The sequence below is a fragment of the Hemiscyllium ocellatum genome, chromosome 14 (assembly GCF_020745735.1).
Source record: "Hemiscyllium ocellatum isolate sHemOce1 chromosome 14, sHemOce1.pat.X.cur, whole genome shotgun sequence".
Lineage (NCBI taxonomy): Eukaryota > Metazoa > Chordata > Chondrichthyes > Orectolobiformes > Hemiscylliidae > Hemiscyllium > Hemiscyllium ocellatum.
In genome coordinates, this window is record NC_083414.1 from 54,377,511 (window position 1) to 54,396,744 (window position 19,234).

At 42.1% G+C, this 19,234-nt stretch overlaps 1 protein-coding gene across 8 annotated transcripts in view; it reads right to left on the bottom strand.

Moving 5' to 3' along the window:
• chl1b (cell adhesion molecule L1-like b) overlaps nucleotides 1-19,234 on the bottom strand; it is an 892,764-nt gene that overhangs the window by 279,941 nt on the left and 593,589 nt on the right. For all 8 annotated transcript variants that reach the window (XM_060835722.1, XM_060835723.1, XM_060835715.1 and 5 more), the window contains one exon: nucleotides 14,928-14,998. In XM_060835722.1, the coding sequence (XP_060691705.1) occupies nucleotides 14,928-14,998 (71 nt within the window). The remainder of the gene's footprint in view (nucleotides 1-14,927; nucleotides 14,999-19,234) is intronic.

Sequence of the window (19,234 nt, forward strand, 5' to 3'; positions counted from 1 at the left end):
TTGTTTATCAACTCCAACAATTTACACAGCACCAATGTTCAGCTAACTGGTCTGTTATACCCCAGTTTTTCTCTTTCACCCTTCTTAAAAAGCAGAGTGACATGTACAATTTACAAATCCAGAGGGATGACTCCTGTGTGTACAGAATGAGCTACCAGAGGAGGTGGTGGAGGCTGGTACAATTACAGCATTTAAAAGGCATCTGGATGGGTATATGAAGAGGAAGGGTTTAGGGGGATATGGGCCAAGTGCTGGCAAATGAGACTAGATTAATTTCGGATATGTGGTCAACATGGATGAGTTAGACAGAAGGGTCTGTTTCTGTGCTGTACATTTCTATGACTGTATGACTCTAAATATCAACACTGAGGGTGTCTACAATGTTATCCCCTACTTCCTTTAACGTCATCAAATGGAAATCATCAGTTCCCAAGGCTTTGCCATTCTTTAGTTCCATTCATCTCCCTATAACTGACATTTTACTTAAAATAACTGCATTCAATCCCCATTCCTGTTCCATTATTTATTTCCTTGGGACATCTGGCAAGCTACCCTCCTCCTCTATTAGTCTCACAGGTAGCCTCACAGCTGAGAGCTAAAGCAGGGTCTGAGCCCAAGGTGGATGCTGGTTTCCTGAAGAGGTTGATAGCAATGGTGGCCAACAGAAGTCTTAAGGATGAATGCACAACCCTCCCAGACCTGCCCGCCCAGTCTGAAATCCACGAATTGAGGTGGCTGAGGTTGCAGGGATCAGGGGATGTTACCTCCATTTTGAAACATCCTCAATTGGAAGATTAAAAAAATGTTTAACACTAGCCGCCAATATTGGCAGAGTCGGTGACATCCACATTCCCTGAACTGTTATCAAAACCAGAAGTCCTGCAAAGCTCTGAACTCTGTCCAGTAAAATTTCAGCTCTTTTTCCTTGAAGATTTAACCCAGTCAACAATACCTAAACAAACCAAGTAAAGTTCAGTAAATCCCACTTTAGAAATAGAGTCAGTCTGATCTAACATTGGCACATAGACAGACTTTAACTTCACACTTTCAATGCATCATCTGAGCTGAGCTGGCACCTATTGTTAAAAGCTACCTTGAGAATATAACTTTAAAAAACTTCTGGGCGTATGAAAGAACCGGAACTAACATGATCACTCTAAAAGATGAAAGACTCAAACTACATGACAACATCATATTTTCATGAGGATCATATATTAAAAAGTGACATAAGTATGTTGGGTAAATGAGACATAATGTATGCAACATCCCACATTCGTTGAAGCACAGATTACAATACTATAAATTCCAGGCAGAATTCCAAAGAACGATTTGTTGACATGCTGTAACTGATCAGCACTTTTCAATTTATTTTCTGGATACATTCAAAGCTGCTTATTCCAGGTTGAGAGCACTTTCAGAAGTCCCTCACTAATACTCTGAACTGTAAGGAGATAACTAAGTGTTGCTGATGTGTGAAAGGACACCTGACTCCTGTACTTTTGATTTCCAAAACTGTTTGAAGTCAGGACTGTGCCCTGATTTCAAAGAATCTGTAAACAGCATTTACTCCCAAACACTGACACAAAGTTAAAAATCACACACCAGGTTATATTCCAATATATTTGACTGTTTGTATGAATGTTTTAAAACCTGAGTGAATCCGTGTAAGATTCTGTAAATCCCTTTTTTATAAACAGAATCAGTCTTAACATTGGGGCACGGACAACCTCACTCAGGGCATCTCATGCCTCCAATGTATTATCTGAGCTGACATGGAACCTATTGTTCAAGTTCACTTGAGAATGTAACTCTAAAAAGAGTTCTGGGATTTACATATGAAAGAATTGAAACCAACACATTCGTTCTAAAAGAGAGAGACTTAACAAACAATCCAGGTCTTTTTCAATATATCATTTCAGTTCCATCACACTGTAAAGTTTTGCTATAAATTCTGAGTCTTACGATCTTATACTCCACAACCACCTGATGACGGAGCAATGCTCCAAATGCTAGTGCTTCAGAATAAACCCGCTGGACTATAAACTGGTGTTGTGCGATTTTTAACTTTGTACATCTCAGTCCAACACCAGCATCTCCAAATCATGACAAGCACAAGAATTTACCATTCCCTTGAACAACAACATGACAGAGACAACAAGGAGAGGTGACACAGATAGGACAAGCTGGTGAAGAGGGAGGAGATAGGGGAAAGAAAAGGATGTAAGCAGGAAGGTATATCCACCAAGGCTGTTAAAGGAACAATTGCATGACCTGAATTTCTACGAGGAGCAGTGTATTAGATTCTCATTAAAACGTACCAGCAGTAATAAGGACATTCTCATTAAAACGTACCAGCAGCCGGAACTGCAGTGTCAGAGCAATGGGTGAAGATGGCATTGCGAGTAGGTATCAAGATGACTGTAGCTCTAAATATAATCTTGAGAAGCTTTCAGACTTTGTTATTCAGCAGTATGCTACTAAAAAATACTTGCTCCCTTGTTTAAGCCACGATCAATTACCAGATGCCATATCACTCAGAAGGATTTCATTCCCTTAATATTCGGCTGGTACGTGACCATACACAGCATTTCCTCCACTTCCTAGCAGCTATTATAATTGTCATGTAGTAAAATTCTGCTGTGCCATCTGTGTTTGAGGAACTGTCAAAGCAAGTCCATTCTCGAATGACAAGTGTTGTCTTTTGTTGGCAAAACTCAAGGCTTCAGTCTACAAGTCTCCCACACCTGGACAGTGTGGGCAGTCATGCAGTTGCACACAATGAGATTGAGCAAATCACTGAGATAATTAGACAGTTCTTCTGATGCCAGGACTGCTCTGTGGGATTATTCACCAAACATCAGGTCATGTGCCACGGTGGTCTCGTGAATGCTGTCAAACTGTACCCTCATGTGGGTACAGTCCTTGTTACCAGATTCATGACAGTCAGCTGATGGCGTGGCAGAACAGCAGGAGAAAAGGAGCAAGGGAAAATAAAAACAGCCAATACACCTCTTTCTGACACGGATGTCCCAGATTGGCTCAACCCATTGGAGTTCAATTTTTTTTCCATACATAACAGTTTTACATCTTAACTTCTTGCTCTGAAGACCATCATGGCATCAGCTAGCCTACAGCTTAAAATTCAAAGTCACCACAAAATCAACATTCCAAACCAAATTTCGAAACCAAACCATGCCACATTGCCTCAACAGGAGTCAGTTATCATCCTTGTGCAAAGTTAAAAATCACACAACACCAGGTTATAGTCCAACAGGTTCATTTGGAAGCACTAGCTTTTGGAGTGCTGCTCCTTCATCAGGTGGTTGCACCCTTGTGCATACTTTTCCCATCTGCCTTCCACCAGTGCCTGTCTTTGTGCTCTTGCGCAGTGAGACCCCAGGGCTGAAGCACAACTACTGGACGGCAATGAACTTCCAGCGGGCAAACTGCAGATGGCCTTGCAGGTGGCATCAAAAAGCTGATGGCATGGGCTTACTGGCACCATCTTGGCTTGGGCAGCAGCAAACTGGCCTGTCTGGCCAAGAAAGCCAAGACACTCTGTCCAAAAACACTCAACCTAAGAGGGGATTGCAATTTTGTGGACCAACGAGCCATTGCAGCAGACCAAAAGAGGGAGAAAAGCCTGCCTATTGGAGTGGTGCTTCATGGGTTGTTATGGCAACCTGCAAGCTCCTTTGAACACTGATTACAGCAGCCTAAAGATTTAGTCTGGCTTTAGCTCATAAAGGCACAGCAAGGGGAATGGGGCATCTGGGAGCTGAGTGATCAGGACAACCCATTAGATAGAAGCATTGAGAAATAAACAAAGGAAAGATATAGAAAGGGATGAATCAATGAGGGCTAATTCAACCTAAATCAATTACAGAAAGTGAAATAACGCAAGGATCGAAAAAGACTAGATTGAAACACAGAAAAGGATGAAGTGAAAAAGTGGCCTGAACTTGCATGAAAGCAAACTGGCTTTATTTAATTTCATAATAAATATGCTCTATTAACGATATGATGATTGCTTATGAAAAATCACCACGCTCCCTTTCTAAGAAGAGAAGAATTTTAACTGTGGGCGACTCATTCTTTAAGTTCATGAATTGCTGTTTTTAAATCAATATTTTTCTTAGTTCTTCATGGTTCTTCTGATCATTCCGTAATTGCTCCCTTTTTATTACTTACTTTATCAACCTTTTTCTCCTCCTCTCCTCTCAAATTCATTCCCTATTATGCACCTGCTTTCTCAGTTGTCTCTTCATTTATTGCTCACTCCTGCAATAGCTGCTCCGTTCATCGGTCAATGAGATTTCACAAACGTGACTCCCTTATTTGACATCTGGCATAGTGGGATGCTGCAGGTCCCAATTACTGGAGCTCTGAGCTCCAGAGGGGTCACTGCATTCATGTCAATGGATGGTGTGCTATGCTAAGGAAGGATGGGCTGTTAAGGGAAGTGTTGGGGGCTTTGGTGAGATCAAGTCAGTGAAGGTTGAAGCTGTTATCTTCAAGCTGGGGTCAGGGCCATTATGCCTGGGAAGGGGCAGGGTTACTGCACTCAGACTTGGAGTTGGGTTTCTGGCTCAGGAATCAGCACTGGGGCCTGTGATTTCAAACTCTGCCCGCATTGAATGACCTTGGCTTCTTTGAAGCATTACATTTCTCTAATGATATCAATCGAAAAGCATGTTAAGGGAAGCAGCAGCTACAGGAGAATCAGTTTAGGAATAATAATTTGGGGCAACTTTCATAGTCACTTGCAAAATTCTGGCTTAACTAGGTAAATCCATCAAAGTTTTGTTAAGTGCAAAACATTCTTAACTAACTTACTTGAGTTCTTTGAAGAGGTAACAGAGAGAGTTGATGATGGTAATGCTTCATACCCACGTACTTCTCCATGACATTCAATAAACAGCTGCATATTAAGTCGGATGGGTTAAATCAAAGTTCATAGAATATGAGGGACAGAAGCAAATTGATAGAAAATTGGCTGAGTGGCAGGAAATAGAGTAGCAGTTAATGGGTGTTTCTGAAAGGATGCTTTTATAATGGAGTTCCACAGAATCACTGTAAGGACCCCTGCTGTCTGATATCTATTAGTGATGTTGACCTTGGCACAGAGGGAACGATTTCAAAACTTAACAAACGACACAAAACTTGGAAGCATTGTAAACTAAGCGGAGGCTAATGTAAAACTTCAAAAGGATGCGCCTGTGTTGGCGGAATGGGCAGACAAGTGGGAGATGGAATTTAATGTACTGGTGTCTGAATGGATCCATGTTGGTGAAAAGAAAACAAAGAGAGAATGTAAGTTTAAGGATGCAATACTAAAGTCAGTGCAGCATCAGATTGAAAACCATATATGTGTAAACCACTGAAGATTTCAATGCAGGTTCCTATTACTAAAGCCTACAGCATTGCAGATTTTAATAATAGCGACTTATAAAAAAAAAACGACATAATGTTCAACTTGTATAAAACATGAGTTTAGCTTCAACTGGACTATTGCATCCAACTTTGTGCATCAAACTTTCTGAAGATATCATACAGAATACAGCAAGGATTCATACGAATTGCAATGAAGATGAGGGACTTCAGTTACACAGAATGGATAAACTGAGACAGTTTGCCTTGAGCATAGAAATTTGAGAGAAGATTCAACAGATGTGTTCAAAATCACATGGTGTCTGCAAAAAAGTAGATAAAGAAAAATTGTTTCCATTATCAGGAAGATTCAGTACTAGAAAAGAGATATTCAAAGAAACTGGAAAAAGTAACAATAGAGACATAAGGAAAAAGTTTTCCACACGGTGAGCAGATAAGATTTGGAATACATGGTCTGTGAGAACTCAGTGAAATAAATATTGATGTTTTGAAAACAGTTCACGTTACAGAAGAGGAAGTGCTGAAGGGTTTAAAAAATAAAGGTAGATATAACATCTGGACCTGATCTACTGCATCCTGGGCTGTTGTGCAAAGTCAAGGAGGAACTCACAGGATCCCTTGCAGAGATATTTATAGCATCGGTAATTACAGGTGAGGCACCAGATTACTGCAGAGTGGCTAATATTGTGCATTTATTTAAGAGGAGATGTCACAAGAAGCCTTGGAACTATCGATCTGTGAGTCTGACTTCAGTGATGGGGAAGTTCTGAAAAGTAGGATTAACATGTATTTGGAAAGGCAGGAATGATTAGGAATAGTCAGCATGGCATTGTGTAAGGGAAATCATGTCTCACAATCTTAGAATAATCTTATTCTCCACAACCACCTGATGAAGGAGCAGCGCTCCAAAAGCTAGTGCTTCCAAATAAATCTCCAGAAGTATAACCTGGTGTTGTATGATTTTTAACTTTGTCCACCCCTGTTTACTACAAACTGACTGACTCCCACAGCTACCTAGATTACACCTCCTCCTACCCTGACCCCTGTAAAAACACCATCCCTTATTCCCAATTCCTTCGCCTCTGCCACATCTGCTCCAAGGAGGACCAATTCCACTACCGAACAACCCAAATGGCCTGCTTCTTCAAAGACCGCAATTTCCCCTCCACTTCCAGCACCTCCACTCTTGAACCCCACCCCTCCAATTGCCACCAGGACAGAACCCCATTGGTCCTCACTTTCCAACCCACCAATCTCCGGATACATCGTATCATCCCCCATCATTTCCGCCACCTCCAAACAGACCCCACCACCACGGATATATTTCCCTCCCCACCCCTATCAGTGTTCAGGAGAGACCACTCCCTCTGCGAATCCCTCATCAGGTCCACAACCCTCACTAACCCAACCTCCACTCCTGACACCTTCCCCCACAACCACAAGAAATGCAAAACTTGCACCCACACCTCCCCCCTCACCTCCCTCCAAGGCCCCAATGGATCCTTCCATATCTGTCGCAAGTTCACCTGCACACCTCTTCACACATCATTTACTGTATCCATTGCACCTGATGTGGTCTCCTCTACATTGGGGAGACAGGCTGCCTACTTGTGGAACGTTTCAGGGAACACCTCTGGGACACCCGCACCAACCAACCCAACCATCTCGTGGCTGAACACTTTAACTCCCCCTCCCACTCTGCCAAAGACATGCAGGTCCTTGGCCTCCTCCATCGCCAGACCCTGACCACACAATGCCTGGAGGAAGAGCGCCTCATCTTCCGCCTAGGAACCAATCCTCCAACCACACGGGATGAATGTAGATTTCTCCAGCTTCCTAATTTCCCCTCCCCCCACCTTATCTCAGTCCCAACCGCCGGATTCAGCATCGCTCTCTTGACCTACAATCTTCTTCCCGACCTCTCCACCCCCACCCCCTCGCCGGTCTATCACCCTCACCCTCACCTCCTTTCACCTATCATATTCCCAGCACCCCTTTCCCAAATTCCCTCCCCCTACCCTTTATCTCAGCCTGCTTGGCACACCAACCTCATTCCTGAAGAAGGGCTTAAGCCCGAAATGTCGATTCTCCTGCTCCTCGGATGCTGCCTGGCCTGCTGTGTTTCTCCAGCACCACATTTTTCAACTCTGGTCTCCAGCTTCTGCAGTCCTCACTTACTCCTACCCCAGTCCAACTGTGCATCTCCAAGACAAGTGGATAAGATGGTCAAGAAGGCATATGGCATGTTTGCCTTCATCACTTGGGCATAGAGTATAAAAACTGGCACACCATTTTGTAGCTGTATAGAACTTTATTTCAGCACATTAAGAATGTTGTGTTCAATACTGGTCACTGCACGACCAGAGGATAGGCTTTGATAAGGCTCCACATACAGATTACCAGGACGTGGCCTGATTTGGAAGATACTGGCAATGTAGAGAGATTGGACAAACTTGGTTTGTTTTCACTTAAATGTTGGAAGTTGAGGGGTAACCTGATAAAAATTTATAGAGGCATGGATAGAATGGAAAGTCAGGGTCATTTTACCAGGGTAAAAATGTCAATGACTCGGGGACGTGAAATGGGCATAAGTTTAAAGATATGGAGGCAATTATTGACTCAGAGGTTGATAAGTGCATGGAATACGCTGCCAAAGGAAATGGTGGGAGATGGGTACAAAAGCAACATTTAAGAAGTTTCTTGAGATCTGTATGAATAGGAAGGGAATAGGAAGATATAGATCACATGGATGAAAGATTTTCAGTTTAAAAAAAGCATCTTGTGTCAGTGCAGCTTTGCTGGCTGTGGGGTCTGTTTCTGTGGTGAAATGTTCTTTTTCCTTCACCTGAGCTTCAGGATTGCCAGTCAAGTGACTGTAGCAGCACACTGCTGGGACTGGGGAGGAAGGATGAGCAGTGGAACAATGATGGTTGAAGGAGGACATGGGGTTGGAAAATCTTGAATATCCAGGGAGATAGTGAAAACTGGGGAGGTGAGGGAGGTGGGAGAACTTAAGAAGGAAAGGAAATAGGAAACAAGAGGACAAGGCAGTGATTTTTATAAATGACTTGGATGAGGAAGTGGAGCGGTGGATTAGTTAGCTTGCCAATGACACAAAGGTTGATGGAGTTGTGGATCAAGTGGAGAGTGGTTGCAGATTGCAACAGGACATTGACAAGATGCAGGACTGGACTGATAAATGGCAGATGGAGCTTAACCTGGAAAAGTGCGAAGTGACTCATTGTGAAAGGTCGAATTTGAATGCAAAATATAGAGTTAAAGGCAGGATTCTTTGCAGCGTGAAGGAACAGAGGGATGTTGGGGTCCGTGTCCATGGATCAAAGTTGCCACCCAAGTGGACAGAGTTGATAAAAAGGCATATAGTGTGTTGGCTTTCACTAGCAGGAGGATTGAGTTCAAGAGCTGCAAGGTTATGCTTCAGCTCTATAGAGCCATGATTAGATCACGCATGGAATACTGTGTTCAGTTCTGGTCGCCTCATTATAGCACAGATGTGGAAACGTTAGAGAGGGTGCAGAGGAGATTTGCCAGGATGCTGCCTGGATTGGAGGGCATGTCTTATGAAGGAAGATTGGAGGAGCTAAGGCTTTTCTCATTGGACCAAACAAGGATGACAGGAAACTTAATAGAGGCGTAGATAGAGTGGATAGCCGGAGACTTTTTCCCAGGGTGGAGATGGCTATAATGAAAGGACATAATTTTAAGGTGACTGGAGGAAGGTTTAGTAAAGACGTCACAGGTAGGTTCTTTATACAGAGAGTGGTGGGTGCATGGAATGTACTGCTTGTGGTGGTAGTAGAATCAGATACATTGGGGACATTTAAGTAACTTTTGAATAGGTACATGGAAGATAGTACAATGCAGGGTATGTAGGTTAGTTTGATCTTAGAGTAGGATAAAAGATCTGCACAACATCGAGAGTCAAAGGGCTTGTACTGTGCTGTACTGTTCTATGTTCTCTGTTCTAAGGCTATCAAAAGTTATGAAATGGGGAAGGGGATATTGGGTGAAAGTGGCAAAGATAAAATCAACAACCACAATTTTTCATCAAGTCATTTTCCAAGGGTCTCAGAGAATGTGCAGCATAACAGTGAGGGCCCTACTTCTTCTTGAATGTGGTTAGGTACACCCAAAATGAGATTATCAAAAACCATTGTGAGCAAAGCTGCAAACAGCTACCCCTCAATAATTTCCAGTCATTCATTAACCTTTTATAAGATTAGTAGCTCAGATGCATGACCAGTGCTGCTGGTAGTTGGTTGTGAAGAGCAGATTAGTATACAATCATCCCCACAGCATCATTCACAAGTTTATGCATATAAGAGTTAATAACTTGGGGATGATACTTACACAGGTTGAATCTTCCAATGACTTACAGCAGAGATTAAATAGATGAAGATTTTGCAATTTTAGACTGAAAATGAAATGCACAAATCAATATCAGGAAAGGGGAGAATTAGTCATGGGTTGTTTAGGTTACACCTCTCAATGTGCTGGTGTCATGGTAATACCACTGGACTAGTAATCCAGAGCTGCAGGCTGACATTCTCAGGATACAGGTCAAAGTCCCACCAAGGCAGATGGTGGAATACAATCTGAAATTCAACACTGGCCTAATGGCAATGGTGCAACTATTGCCAATTGTCATTTAAAAAAATCTTATTCACCCTAAGAAAAAGAACCATATTGTCCTTATTGTTACGACCTACATGTGACTCAAGACCCACAGTAATTTTGTTGACTCTTAACTGCCCTTTGAAATTGTCCAGCCAGCCACTTAGTTCAAGGGTAATTAGAAATTGGCAATAAATGCTTGCATTACCAGTGAGGTCGGGGGAGGTGATGACCCTAGTGTTATTATCGTTAGGCCATTAATCGAGAGACCTAGGTTCGAGTCCTACTGCAGCAGATGGTGGGATTTGAATTCAATAAAAAAAACTGGAATTATTAATCTAATGATGACTATGAATCCATTTTGTTGTTTGTTGGGAAATATCCAACTGGTCCATTGATGGTTCTTTAGGGAAGGAAATTGCCATCCTCACCTGATCTAGTCTACATGTGACTCCAGACCCACTCCAATGTGGTTGATTCTCAACTTCCCTCTGGGCAATTAGAGATGGAAAATTAAAAGTGATGCCCTCATCCTGTGAATGAATTTTTAAAAATGTACAGGCACCTGCCTGGCTCCCAGGTTAACAGCAACCTAATGACATCCCAAAGTTGGCATTTACTACACATGCAAAGCATATATCTCACTCCCCTGCACTCTTCACAGATCAGTAATTCGATGCCAAAAGCTGAAACCACTGAATGCAGCAGCTGCCTTATTATTGATAAAACTAACAAGATAAAGGAGGAGGAGGAGAAGAAAGAAAAAGCAATGATAATAATATGAGACATGAGACTCGGGGGCTGTGGATCAGGAACAATAAGCAGGGTATGATGAGAGAAACCAGAGTTCCAGAGTCACCAGAGAAAGGATGCACAGAAGGTGGTTGTGGTGGTGCCCTCACCACCCACAAGCTTGCAGTTAGAAGCAATGTGATAGCAAGTTTTGAAAGAATTTGTAGCTCAGGTTTGAGGTTCTGGATGTAGGTTTGCTCGCTTTCCTGGAAGGTTCATTTTCAGAAGTTTCATCACCATACTAGGTAACATCTTCAGTGAGCCTCCGGACAAAGCATTGCTGATGATTCCTGCTTTCTATTTATATGTTTGGGTTATATGTCTTTTCCTGTTCTTTTGCTCAGGGAGTGGTAAATCGAGCCCAAGTCAATGTGTTTGTTGATAGAGTTCTGGTTGGAACACCATACTTCGAGGAATTCTTATGCATGTTTCTGTTTGGGTTGCCCTAGGATGGATGTGTTGTCTCAGTCAATGTGATGTCCTTCCTCATCTGTATGTAAGGATACTAGTGAGAAAGGGTCATGTCGTTTGTGGCTAGTTGATATTCATGTATCCTAGTGGCTAGTTTTCTGCCTGTTAGTCCAATGTAGTGTTTGTTACAGTCCTTGCACAGTATTTTGTACATGACATTAGTTTTGCTTGTTGTCTGTATAGGGTCTTTCAAGTTCATTAGATGCTGTTTAAGTGTGTTGGTGCGTTTGTTGACTACCATGGTGCCAAGGGGTCTGAGTAGTCTGGCAGTCATTTCTAAGATGTCTTTGATGTAGGGGAGAGTGGCTCGGGTTTCTGGAAGTGTTGTGTCTGCTTGTTTGAATATGTTGCTGAGAAAACTGTGGACTTTGTTCATTGGGTACCCGTTCTTTTTGAATACGCTGTGTAGGTGATTTTCCTTTGCTCTGCATCGGGAAGCAATCACCCCAACATCCACAAACAAAGCTGCATCAGAACATTATTTCAACGAGCCACCAGACACTGCAGCACAGAGTAACTACGCAGAGCAGAGGAAAATCACCTGTACTGTTTATTCAAAAAGAACAGGTACCTAATGAACACAGTCTTCAGACTTCTCAGCAACAAACCCAAACAAGCAGACAAAACATGCCCAGAAATCCTAGCCACTCTCCCCTACATCAAAGACATCTTGGAAATGACTGCCAGACTACTCAGACCCCTTGGCATCCTGGTAGCCCACAAACCCACCAACAAACTAAAACAGCAGCTAATGAACTTGAAAGACCCTATACAGACAAGTAAATCTAATGTCATTTATAAAATATCATGCAAGGACTGTAACAAACACTACATTGGACAAATAGGCAGAAAACTAGCCACCAGGATACATGAACATCAACTAGCCACAAAAAGACATGACCCTCTCTCACTAGTATCCTTGCATACAGATAAAGAAGAACACCACTTCAACTGGGACAACATGTCCATCCTAGGACAAGCCAAACAGAGACACATGTGAGAATTCATAGAAGCATGGCATTTCAACCGGAACTCAATCAACAAACACATTGACTTGGACCTGATTTACCATCCCCTGATAAAAAGAACAGGAAATGACATCACCATAGGAAATGATATCATCAACTCAAAGAAATCCAAACATTTGAATAGAAAGCAGGAACCATCAGCAATGCTTCGTCCGGAGGCTCACTGAAAATGTTACCAAGTATAGTGATGAAATGTCTGAAAATGAACCTTCCAGCTCAGTGAGCAAACCTACATCCAGCATTGTGATCTTTATATTCATTTCGCTGTGATGAGAGGTCAATGAACTGATGTGTGAGCTGTAGAATGTCATAGCTCCCTTTTGGGTTTAAATATGAATATTGGCAGATAGGAGAGAGACAGTAATACTGTGCTGCAATCAGTACAACATGTACAAGCATGATGAAATGACAGACAGTGATTGCGTATGGAGCATGTTATGGAGATGCCTGGCACACAATCCAGTGCACTGACAAGCTTCCAATGCTAACTCATTGATGTCTTATAGCTCACTGGGGGTATCCTTACCTCTGGTTTTTTCAAATCTCACCTGATTTGAGGGTGTGTTAAACATGACTGAACAAGTTGATGAAATAACTGCAATGCTCATTCTCTCACTCGTAGAAGGATGACGCACTGACAGGACAGCTACACTTACCTTGTCAGCACACAAGAGGTCATTCATTCTCTAATGGCAATGGATCCAGTCCCAAGGGTATGAGCCACTGTAACCACTGATGACTTGGGACTGCTGGTGTCATCCTGCGGAAACAGGAATCTCTTTTCTTCAGAGCCACTTGCAGGAGAACCTGAAGGTGTCCCTGCAGCATGAGGCTGCCTTCTAGTGTATCTCAGACATCCCCAGGGATGGGCAGGGATAATGAGCCAAGATCCACTGATGGCCGTGGATTAGAGAGTGAAGTGTTGTCCCAGTGCCTTTCAATAGGGGACTTGGAAGCTGAAGTCTGGAAGAAATCCCTCCCAATTGTTTACACCTGTCTTCACACTTCAGCTCAGAAACAAAAGTTCTGCTCATTGCATCTTTGAAGTGTGCATCTGCCTTGTTGAATACAGAGTTATGCTCCATTTAGCTTCCAGCACAGAAATGAAACAAGTGTCACTTTGTAGCTGTCATAACATACACTACAAGTAATTAGACAAACAACTACTAATTTACTTCTAAGTGCAAGAACACTCCATTTTGAAATCCACATAGATGATACATCGATATATTTTCAGAGCTGGTAAGTAAATTCCAATACTATACATTGGTGACACACAAGTGCCAGGCAATGACCATTTTTAACAAGAGAGAATCTGACCACTCAATGACATGAACATTGGTGAATACCTGACTGACAACTCCATGGGACAACTGCTGACCAGAAACTGAACTGGACTGGCCATGTAAATGCAGTGGGTACAAAAGCAAATCAGAGGCTAGGAGTTCTGTGGACAGTAACTCATCTCTTATCTGTCCACCATCTATAAGGCACAAGTCAGGAGTGTAATCAATTACTCTACAGTTGCCTTAATGGGTACAGCTCCAAAAACATTATTTTGACATCATCCAGGACAAGCTAGCAACCCATCCACCAACTTCAACATTCACTCCCTTCACCACCAATGCAGCAGTGTGTGCCATCAAGAAAATGCACTGCATTGTGCTATAAATTCCCTTCAATAGAACTTTCCAGACCTGTAACCTCTATTACTTAGAAGGGCAAGGGGAGCAGACATATTTTAACACCACTACCTGTAACCATTCCTCCAAGTCATACACCATCCTGATTTGTAAATGATCATTGTTCCCTCATTGTGGGTGGGTCAAGTTCCTGGTATTCCCTCCCTTACAACACTGTCAGTGTCCCTGCATTCCAAGGACTCAGGAAGTTCAAGAGGGCAGCTTGCTACCATCTTCTCAAGAGCAACTAGATTCAAAGTTGTACAGCATGGAAACAGACCCTTTGCTCCAACTTGTCCATGCCAACAGGATGTCAAAAAATAATCCAGCCCCATTTGCCAGCATTTGACCCATAATGTTCTCAACCCTTCTTATTCATTTACCCATCCTCAGCATTTTAAACGTTGTAACTATATTAGCCTTCACCACTTCCTCTTGCAGCCCACACCACACTCGCACCACCCATTGTGTGAACAAATTGCCCTTTGGGTCCTTTTTCAACCTTTGCCCTCTCACCTTAAACCTATGCCCTTGAGCTTTGGACTCCCCTACCCTGGGAAAAAGACCTTGGATATTTACCCTATCCATGCCCTCATGATTTTATAAACCTCTATAAGGTCACCTCTCAGTTTCTGTTGTTCCAGGGAAAACAGCCCCAGCCTATTCAACCTCTCCCTACAGCTCAAACCCTCCAACCCTGGCAACATCCTTGTACACGTTTCTGAACCCTTTCAAGTTTAACAACATCTTTCCTCTGGCAGACAAATCAGAATGTAAGTATCAAATGCTGAGCCAACTAGCAATATCCCAATTCAATTAATAAACGGAGAAAATACAATTGTTTAACCTGTATTTTAAGAAAATGTTGAAGACTTCAACATTATTAGTCAATTCCACATCAACATTTTAAAGAGTCTAATGTTCTTACCTCCCATGAAATTTTCATATTGTCGATGTTTGTTCCTTCTCCTTTTACATTTTTTGGATTCTTCTCTGGAGCTATATAAAACAAAAACAATTAAGTGAAACTGCTTTCTGGTAAAAAAAGTTCTATCTTTCAGAGGTTAATTCAATCCTCAAGCAAATTTCAGATAAATTAAGAAGTGAAGATTGTTTGTTTTCAACTCCTAATTGTTATTTTTGTTTTTAACAATGCAGATTCGCAATTGGGCTGAAATCAGATGACAATGGATTAATTGGGAGAAATGATGTATTTAATATGCAAACCTAAAGCAGAGGATGTCTTAACAGAATAGCAGTCTGATCCTGTTCGAAAAATAGCAACATGTTAACAATGCATATCATAATTAATATGCAAATCAAACAACCTGTTCATGGAATTAAGAGTTACACGATGGCTGTCATTTTCTTCTTCCTAGAGATAAGTTGTGAACAAAGAAATACTAGGCAGAATTAGCCCTCGAGGTTAACTCAGCCCCTTCTCACCACCCCATCAATTTAGTGCCAGCCAAGAAAGTCTACAGGGACCTTTCCAAGTCCCCAGTAATTAACCAATCAAAGGCCATATAAGGGCCTCAATTCACCACCTTCATGATGATCTACCTTCCTGGCAAGTGAAAGAAGTCATTGGTTTCCTCAATGCGTAATCAGGGCGACCGACATTCCAAGTGGTTGGAGAGGTTAGGGGGCAGATCCATTGGCTCCAATCTAGGGATAATTAGTGTATGGATGGGGGTAAACAAGTGCGGCCTGATTCACCTGCCTTTGAATCCCTGATGCTACCCCGCAGGAGAACAAGATGGTCCGTCCTGGGGGTGAGGTCAATAATAGTAGGTGATACATCATGGAGCTGTCGATTGAGTCCTGGGGCAAGTGGGCAACTCAAACCTGGGATGGGCTTCATTGTACAGGGTCACTGAGGGAATGATCACTGTGATTGGGGGCTACTGCAGAACCTAGATTGATTGGATGGGAACAGCTCTGGAGGCAGAGATTCGCAGGCACAGCAACAAGAAAAGGAAAAAGGAGAATGGAGGAAAATTTGTACTTTACAGGCAGCATCTACAAGTCATTCTCACAAACACAAAGATGGAACCTTACCACATTGGATTGAAGGTCAACTGTGCAATAAAGGCACAAAATGGGTGGATTATGTTACTGGTGTTTTCTTTGGGGATGAAGCAAACAACTTGGATATTGAAGTTCTCTTCGGTACATTTACAGTAACTAAGCATTTGCTGCTCAAGTAGTATCACTATCTACCTTCAATTTGCACAGTGTTTGAGGGTTATTAATTGTCCAAGAATGCAGATTTCAAATTTGGCCTCATACATTACAACAGACATATTATTTGCCTCATCCGTCTGAGCTATAGAGTTTGTGCTCAAATTCCACCTCAAGGTATGATAGTCATGTAGGTGATTCATACTATGTCCAAACAGGTCAATTAAAAAAAAACATCATTGTCCTGTAAACTAAATGACTCTCATGAGAATATGTTTAAAAGTGGAACCTGAAGTTCCCATTTGGTGATTGCAGCTGATTGAAAGGTCTGAACTCAACACATTGCTGCTGCCAGATTTTCTCAGTGAAGTATAAGTATCTAAGGGTATGGGGTGTATTGTGGAAAGGAGACATTACATTTTGTGGTGAAGCAGATTTCATCTTGGCTTTTTGGCAAAAAATCTACGTCTGACATAGCAGAAACACTTTGTCTCCCATCCAACTGGATAAAGTCACATCCTTCAGAGCTCTTTATCAAGGCATGACATTTACGACCTTGGGAGGTCTTCATGCCATTCTGTACGAAAGCATTACATGATGCTTCATTGGAAAGGCTGGAAAGGCTTAGGATTTCCTTCAACAACATTGCATTATCTTTCTGACATTTTCCAAATAAATCATCTGAAGAATGTTGTTGCTGGTGCCCTTATTGATTTAGCGAAGACAATGCAAAAGGAGATAACAATTAGAACATTCCAACAAGCCTAGCGATTTGCAACAGCTGCTGGACAGTATCCAGAGGGAGTAGCAACAGGACACGATCTGTCAAATTAGATGCCTCACTACCATTTCTTTCAACTATTTGAAAGACAGCTCATGACGATTAAGGATGCCTGGGCCAGACCCAACAAGACTTATGCTTACACAGATTGGTAACAGTTTCATCCTGGTGGCCATTAAGGTTGAGGCTATCCTGAAACTGTTAGGTTGTTGGTTCATCCCAGGGAGCAAGTGGTGCCCTGTGTGGCATCTCTCAAACCTCAAAATATAAATGCATCTGGGGTGTTGCCAATGCCAAAAGCACAACTCCTCATATCACCTCCCTTGTCAAAGTGATAGCCTAGTGGTATTATCACTGAACCACTAATCCAGAAATCTAGGTGTTCAGCTTTAAATCCCACCATGGCAGATCGGGGAATTTTAATTCAATAAATATTTGAAATGAAGAGTCGAATAATGACCATGAAACCATTGTTGATTGTCAGAAAACCCAATCTGATTCATTAATATCCATCAAGGAAGAAAACTGCCAACCCTTCCTTACCTGGTCTGGCCTAAATGTGCCTTCAGACCCATAGCATTGTGGTTGCCTCTGGGCAATTAGAAATGGGCACTAAATGCTGGCCAAGCCAGTGTTGCCCTCATACTGTGAATGAATAACAAAAAAATCACAATCAGTTCCAACACAGGGTCATTGGACCCAGAAAGTTGACTCTGCATCTTTTCACAGATGCTGCCCGACCTGTTGAGATTTACCAGAAGTTTCTGTTTTTGTTTCTGATTTCCAGCATTTGCACTGTTCTTTTTGCTTCGTCCTCATATCCTTCCTCCTAAAAGATGAAAGTCGAGCAGTTCATGAATTGAGATTCTCTATTACTGGCTTCCCTGAGATTTAAAGTGCTATTTACTGCACCCATTTTGATTTGATAAGTTTTCAACCTTCAAAGTTTGTGGACAGAAAAGGATTCCACTCTCTTAACGTTCTCTTTGTGATAACTGACTGAAGGTCTGAGTCAGACATCCAGGGAACTTCAATGACTCTTACATATTGGAGATGACACAATTGCAACCTTCTTCTAAGTTTCTTAGTCCAAACATACATGAATGTGAGAAGATCAGGGTAATTCCTCCAACCATGGCTTAAGAAAGAATGAAGCTGCTCATGTTTCAACCAGGGTCATACTGGAACAGACTATCGGTCTCCTGAGGATAGGTTTTAAAGGCTGCACTGCTCAAGTGTGGCCTTGTTGTATAGTTCAAAACAAGGTGTCACACAATTGTGTGACATCCTGTGCCTTTCACAATCGCAACTGACAAAGGAAGGATACACTAGCTGTAGATGAAATAGTGAATTAACAGTAATCTTCTGAGGATGAAGACGAGATGGATGGTGAAGACATGGACCAACAGGGCTATCAATTGTTTCAGTTGCATAAGCTGCTAAGTGGACCTGAAGAGCTTCCTCTTAGACACTGTTAAACGTGCGAGTGGACAGCAACTTGTGCAGTGTTTTAAACACGAGCCTACAAAATAGAATTGGAAGCAGGCCATTGGCTCCTCACTCCTGTCTTTCAATTCCATGACATTGTGAGTGATCTATTTGTATTTCAAATTGCAAATTCACATCCACATCCAATAACCCTCGATTCCCCTGCCTAACAAGAATCAATGTCGTCAATATATTTAATGACCCCTTGTCCACTGACTTCTGAGGCAGTGTTTCAAAGTTAAGCAACCCTCTGAGAAAAAATATGTGACCTATCTCTGTTTGGAAAGGATGACCTCTAATTATTCAAAAAAAAGTGCTCCCCTAATTCTGGAATGACTCACAAGATAAAACATACCTTCTACAACCACCTTGTTAAGACCATTCAGGATATACTTATACACTTCAATCAAGTCACCCCTCAACTCCTTTGAACTCCAGTGGAAACAAGCACAGCTTGTTCAAATTGTTTTCAAAAGACACCACACCCATTTCAGGTACTGATCCAGTCACCCTCCTTGGAAGTGATTCCAATTCATTTCCATACTTTTAATAAGGAGCCCAAAACTGCACACAATATTTTAATATCATCTTTTCCAGCACTACACTTTTTGACTCTGACCTGTAGTCCTCACTTTCTCTTTTCTTGTTCAATCAACATACGACGAGGTGGAGTGGTCAGATGAGTTGCCCTTTCAACATCTCCCTGTCTTCAATGTCAGTGCACACCCTTGAAAAGCTCACGCACAGAATTAACTTTTCCCTGTAGTGATATGTGGAGTCAT